At 42.3% G+C, this 7,143-nt stretch overlaps 1 protein-coding gene across 1 annotated transcript in view; it reads left to right on the plus strand.

Moving 5' to 3' along the window:
* Positions 1-5,987, plus strand: part of LOC102424695 (NACHT, LRR and PYD domains-containing protein 1-like) — a gene marked incomplete at both ends in the record, with an annotated part of 9,864 nt that extends 3,877 nt beyond the window's left edge. The window contains 2 exons of the mRNA XM_014449076.1: positions 5,132-5,302; positions 5,817-5,987. Coding sequence (XP_014304562.1) covers positions 5,132-5,302; positions 5,817-5,987 — 342 coding nt within the window. The remainder of the gene's footprint in view (positions 1-5,131; positions 5,303-5,816) is intronic.
* Between the last annotated feature and the right edge of the window lie 1,156 nt (positions 5,988-7,143).

Here is a 7,143-nt window from a genome sequence, read left to right on the forward strand (position 1 = left end):
GATGGGCTGTCATGGGATTGAAAGCAGACAAGTGAGGCTGGAGGATGGAGAGCAAAGGAGCCACAGGAGGAGGCTACAGAGATCAGGAAGCCAGACTATCTATGCAAGGCCTGTTGGAATCTGGGGTGGTTGTTTTTTTCTAATGCAATGCGATTATAATCAAAAGATTCATATGATCAGTAGAAGCAGACTGCCATATAAAATCCAGAATGGAGGACAGCAACAAGAGAGGTTGGAAAACCGGTTCTTAGGAAAGTTTCAGTTGTTCCTGTAAAGATGGTGAGAGCTTGGGCCTAGGGAAATTAACAAAGTTTCTCCAAGAAATGGTGGTGTCTTAGACTACTGTGTTGGCCATGAAAATGGAAAGAAGTGAATGGATGTAAGAGATCTGAAGAAAAGTAAAATCAACCAGACTGAGTAATGAATTGGATTTATGGGGAAAGGAAGATGGCGATATAGAAGATGATCTTAGGTTCAGGCCAGAGATATGCATAGGATAGTGGCACCTTCATTGAGATGGAAATACTGAAAGAAGGGTGGGAGGGGATGGAATGTCATGGGTGTGATTTTGTGCATGTGTCAAGTTCCTTTGAGGTACCAAGGGGAGATGTCCAACAAGTATCAAATAAAGCTGTAAACAAAAATAAGATGCCCCATAGAACAAAACTCAACAAATTTAAAAGAATTACAATCATACAAATTATCTTATCTGAACATAATAAAATGAAATTGAAAATCGTAACAGATGGAAATTTAGGAAATTCACAAATATATTGAAATGAAACAACATACTCCTAAATAAACAATGGGTGGAAAAAGAAATCATTAGGGAAATTTAAAAGTATTTTGACACAGGCCAATGTGGCTTAGGGTTTGAGCACTGACCCAAAAATCCAGAGGTTATGATCCCTGGTCAGGGCACATGCCCAGGTGGTGGGTTCAATCCCCAGTAGTGGGTGTGTGGGAGGCAACCAATCAATGATTCTCTCTCATCACTAATGCTCTCTCTCCCTCTCCCTTCCTCTCTGAAATAAATAATATATTTTTAAAATTTATGAAAAATAAATAAACAAACAAATAAATAAATAAAAGTATTTTGAGCCCTAGCTGGTTTGGCTCATTAGATAGAGCATTGGCCTGCGGACAGTAGGGTCCCAGGTTTGATCCTGGTCAAGGGCACATGCCCGGGTTGCCAGCTCGATCCCCAGTAGGGGGTGTGCAGGAAGCAGCCTATCAATGATTCTCTCTCGTCATTGATGTTTCTATCTCTTTCCCTTTTCCTTCCTCTCTGAAATTAATAAAAATATATTTTTAAAAAGTATTTGAGATGAATGAAAACAAAAGCACAGCATACCAAATCTTATTTGATGCAGCTAAATCAGTGCTGACAGAGAAATGTATAGATATGAATGCCTAGATTTAAAACAGAAATGGGGATACAACTGCACATTCATTGGAATCGCCAAAATCAAGAACACTGACAACACCACATGCTGACAAGGTTGTGGAGCAAAAGGAACCCTCATACATTGCTGGTAGGAATATAAAATAATATGGCCACTTTGCAGATTCCTACAAAAGGAAACACACCCTTACCATATGATCCAGCAATCATGCTCCTTGGTGTTTACCCAAAGGAGTTGAAAACCTATATCCATACAAAAACCTACACACCAATGTTTAAAGCAGCTTTATTTATAATTGCCCAAACTGGAAAACAATCAAGATGGCTGTCGGTAGGCGAGCAAATAAATAATTGTGGTACATCCATACAATGGAATATTACTCAGTGTGCAAAAATGAGCCATAAAGCTATGAAAATACAGGGGGGAACTATAAATTCTTATTACTAGGTATAAAAAAACACAACCTGAAAAGCTACATGCTGTATAATCCCAACAATGTAAAAGTCTTTAAAAAACAAAAATATGAAGGCAGTAAAAAAATCAGTAATTGCCTGTGGCTGGGGGGGGGAGAAAAATGATAGAGTGTAGCGACTATTCTGTATGACACTACAATGGTGGATGTATGTCATTTATATTTGTCAAAAAACATAGACTATAAAGCATCAAAAGGGAACCATAATGTAAACTATGGACTTTGGGTGATCATGATGTGTCAATGTAGGTTCATTGATTGCAACAAATTCACTGCTCTGCTGCCTGGTGTTGATAATGGGGGAGGTGTGCATATGGGGGCAGGGCTATGTAGGAAATCTCTGTATTTATGTCCAAATGTTTTTGAAAACTAAAACTATTCAAACAAGACAAAAATATATTTAAGAAAGAAAGGAGAAGTGGTTAGAGGGAGAGAAGGGGGAGAAAAAGAAGAAAGTCAAATCAATAACTTAAAGTTCCACTTTAAAAATCAAAAAGAAATAATAAAAGGAGAAAATATAACAAAAAGCAAGCAGACCCTAGCTGGTTTGGCTCAATGGATAGAGCATTGACCTGCGCACTGAAGGGTCCCGGGTTTGATTCCAGTCAAGGGTTGTGGGCTAGATCCCCAGTAGGGGGCGTGCAGGAGGCAGCCAATCAATGATTCTCTCTCATCGTTGATGTTTCTCTCTCTCCCTCTCCCTTCCTCTCTGAAATAAATAAAAAGTCTTAAAAAAAAAGGAAGCCAAAGAAAGAAAATAATATGAACTAGAGTGGGAATAAATAAAACTGAGAATACAAAAAAAAAAATACAGAAAATAATAACACCAAAAGTTAGTTCTTTTCAAAACTCAGCAAAATTGACAGACTTTTAGCTAGACTGACTACATAAAAAAAGAAACAATTCAAATTACTAATATCAGGAATGGAAGAGAGGTAATCACAATTGACCTAACAGAAAAAAATTTTAAAGAACTTTAAAGAAATATTAAGTACTATAAGCCAACAAATTAGATAACCTAAATGAAATGGACCATTTCCTGAAAAACACAACTACTGAAACTGACTCAAGGAGATTTAGAAAGTCTAAATAAACCTATAACAAGTAAAGAGATTAAATTATTAAAAAAAAATAATTCCTACAAAGGAAAGCCCAGGCCCAGTTGGCTTCATTGATTAAGTGTACCAAACCTTTAAAGAAGAATTAACAACAATATTCTCAAACTCTGAAAAAGAAAAATAGAAGAGGGGATAATTGCCAACTCATTCGATGACAGCAGCATTACCCTGATATCAAAATCACACAAAGACAAGCAAAGTCATCACAAGGCATTAAAAATACTACAAACCAATATCTCTTATGAATACAGATATGAAAATTCTCAACAAAATACTAAAAACAAATAAAAAGGATGGTAAAGCATGACAAACAGGGACTTATCCCAGGAATGCAAAGCTGGTTTAACTCAGGAAAATTGACCAATACAATACATCATTTTAATATAATGAAGGACAAAAAGTACATGATCATCTCAATAGACATAGACATAGTATTTGACAAAGTCAATACCTTTCACATTAATAACACCTTTTCACTTAACAAGAAAAGAGGAAACTTTCTCAACCTAATGTCTCCACTCTTCCCTGTGAAGTAGAAATTCAGTTATTTACTGACAATGAGTGTGAGGATGGGGTGTTGGAGACTTGGGGAAGTAAAATATTGATGTGGGAGATTTATAGAGTGGGAGATTTCCACCTTCCAGGCATGGTTGAAGCCCATGCAATTCATAATTGTAGCCACCACGCTTGTTACTCTGGTGGGAGTGATTGTAGGGTAGTGGGACAATGGCAGAGTTTGGGTTAGCTAGAGGGATATAGTGAGAGGTAAGAGAGTAAGTCATTCAGTGATATTACCAATGACATATCATAGAATTTAAGCTAGATTCCAAGCAAAATGAAAAAAAGGAAGGTGCTGAGAAATTGGGAGAAAGAAGAGGGTCAAGGAATTGCTCATTAAAGAAGAGTCCTGGTAGCATAAGTTGAGCAAGAGAGGATGGTAACAAATCCAGTCTTTGGGGCCTCCTGTATCCACATGAGGCTTCTTCACCTTTCCTAAAACCCTTCTAATAAGGACCACCTGATCCATGAGGAAAAGCCTTTGAAAAGGTCTCAGAAAACTTTATTCTACCTTAAACTTCACAACAAGTGGAGAGACACCAAGCTACAATGTACTGCTTACGTTGCGATAGAACTTTACAATCTAAATATCAATTCTGTATCTACTTCAAGATATATATATATATATATATATATATATATATATATATATATATATATATATCTTCAAAAAACCTTATGAAAATGGCAGAGCAGAAACAATGATTTCCATTTTCCAGATAGTAAGAACTGAAGCTCAGTGGAGTGAACCAACTTGCTCAAATTTAAACAGCTAGAAATGGGAGAACTGGGACTGGAACTGTGATCCCACAGCCCAGCACCACCTTCAGCACTTCATCATGAAAGTCAGGATCTAATTCATGCTGACTCAGTGGGGCAGTGCAATAAAAGAGATTTTTCAGGGGAACTAATGATGGATCAGGCAGATGTGAATATTTCCTCACTACAAAAGTTGATTCTATATGAAAGAACTGAAAGCTTTACTGCCTTTGGATGTAGGAATATCTGAGAACTCTGAACAAAGTCCTAACTAATAATTAGATTTCTCTGGAAATCAGTTGAATATGCTAGACTCAAGGATCTGGGTGCTTTGCTTGTTATGGACATGTAAAACTGAGCATAGTACATGGACAAAGCAGAAGGAATTGGTAAAGGAGAGATTGGAGGTCTGAAGGGGGATTCCAGAAAGAACAACGTCAGAGGGGAGGCAGGAGGGTGTGGAATCAAAGGCACAGGAGAAAAAAGCCCTGGCCCTTCTGGGACAGAAGGACAAGAGAAGGGCTGCATGAAAACTGGGTTTGTATCAGTGGATAGAGCGTCAGCCTGTGGCCTGAAGGGTTTTGGGTTTGATTCCAGTCAAAGGAAACCCCTTTGTAGGTAAGTAACTGCTTTTCTCTTGCTTCTTTTAAGATTTTTTGTCTGTGTTTCTATGTCAATCCCCCAGTACCTGTGCATTTCTGGGGATCTGGAGGTCTTACTTACTGCCTGACTCAAAAGAGGTGCCCATGGGTGCTCATGGGTGTCTGTGGAATCAACAGGTGAGGAAACGCAAGGCTATCATTGTTTGTCTCCCACAGGTTGGCCAACTGCGGCCTCACAGCAGAAGACTGCAGGGTCCTTGCCCATGTGCTGAGCGACAACTGGCACCTGATAGAGCTGGACCTGAGCTTCAACAAGCTCCAGGACACCGGAGCCCGGCACCTATTCCAGGAGCTGACACATTCTCATTGCAAGCTGTGGTGGCTGCTGTAATTGCTCCTCTTTGACACTGCTTTGAGGGGTGGGCAAAGGAGGAGAGGGAGCTGCCTAAGACCCTGGGTCAGGGAGAAGCTGAGAGCTAGGTAGGATGGGGTGATTTTGGGTGGAAGCAAGTAGACACCCTAGTGTTGAAACCCACCAAAGAATCCTGTGTCAGCTACCTGGGCATTTGGTAGGGCCGATGTAGCTAACAATCAGACCGAGTGCACAAATGGAACATTGGATAAATAAATCATATAATGTTGATGTGGGGAGTTGCAAGATTGTTGGGAATCTCACAGGAGTGAGAAAGGGAGGTTCTCTGATCCTCAGGGGCTCCTTGGCTGCAGGAGAAGATTAAAATCTCCGGGATTACTATTAACCAGACACGCGTTTATCTTCCTTTATGTCACCAAGGACCCCCAAAGGGCCACAGGTGCTAGAGATGGAAATCAGACCCCCCCTTTACCCTGAGGAGAGGGCCTGTGAACAATGACTCCCGGCCCATGTGCTTTTCTCCCACAGGCTCGTCAGCTGTGGCCTCACATCTGGATGCTGCCAGGACCTGGTCTCCATGCTCAGTAACAACGTCATGCTGATAGTGCTGGACCTGCAGCAGAACGACTTGGGCGACCTCGGTGTGAGGCTGCTCTCTGAAGGACTCAGGCAGTCTAACTGCCGCCTCAAGTATCTGGGGTAAGGCCCTGGGGTCATTTCTGGGCAGAGGGCAGGGACGGGGAGGGAGAGCAATGGAAAGGGGTGTGGGGACATGAATTGGACCGGGGAAGTAAAGGGGCAGAAAAATGCCTGGGCAGCCTGGGTTCCCCACCGGATCCGCCACTGACTTAGGCCATGAGACTTGGTTTCTTTATCTTTGTAACAGGACTACCATATTCACCTCATAGATGTGATGAAATAAAATGCACCACAGCGCTGGAAACAGATTTGAGAGGCTGAAATGATAATTACTAGTGAGACCACATGTTCTTAGAGAATCCTAGGTTCATTTCTCCATCCAGAACAATCTTTCCTTCCTCCCTCCCTCCCTCCCTCCCTCCCTTCCTCCCTCCCTCCCTCCCTCCCTTCCTTCCTTCCTTCCTTCCTTCCTTCCTTCCTTCCTTCCTTCCTTCCTTCCTGGTCTCTTTCATTCACTCATTCATCCATTCATTCATTTCATGGCTCCCATGTGCCAAGCACTGGGCCAGGCACTGAAGGGACAATAGTGAGCCACAGACGCGGGTCCTGTCCCCTTAAGCTTCCACTCCAGTGACAAGGAGACAGTTGTTGATGACATGTTAACACACAGTGTGTATCTCTGAGCTCCGTGCAGTTTGTGAATGGAAAGTGCACTGCGTTATGAGTGTGTAACAGGGGGTGGGGGGGGGGTTGGGGAGGAAAGGAGGATGCAATTAGACTCAGGGGCAGGGAGGGCCTCTCTCAGGAAGTGACATCAGACTGAGACCTGAAGCAGAAAGAGGAGTTGACCAGGCCCAGAAAGGGGAGCAGTCCAGGCTGAGAATAGCATGGGGGAGACCCCAGGACAGAAAGAGGCTCAGAGCACTGGAGAGCGGTGTGGCTGGGTGCAGTGACCCCCAGCCCTTTTTTCCCACACTGTCTCCCAGCCACTTCCTGTTGCCCTCCAGCCTAAAAACAAGTCCACAGCCAGTTTCTGATTGAACATTTCCCTGCAGCTCCTGGCTGGGGCCTGTCTCACACTCAGAGCTGACAGGGCTCCAAACATCCATGTCCTGACCCCTCAGTCATGGCTGAGGCTTCAGCCGGCTCTCAGCTTTTCCTCCACCAGTCCTCCTTTCTCAAGCCTAAACCAGCAGGAGGTGAACACTCTACATGT

The sequence above is a fragment of the Myotis lucifugus genome, unplaced genomic scaffold (genome assembly GCF_000147115.1).
Source record: "Myotis lucifugus unplaced genomic scaffold, Myoluc2.0 scaffold_1012, whole genome shotgun sequence".
Classification (NCBI taxonomy): Eukaryota; Metazoa; Chordata; class Mammalia; order Chiroptera; family Vespertilionidae; genus Myotis; species Myotis lucifugus.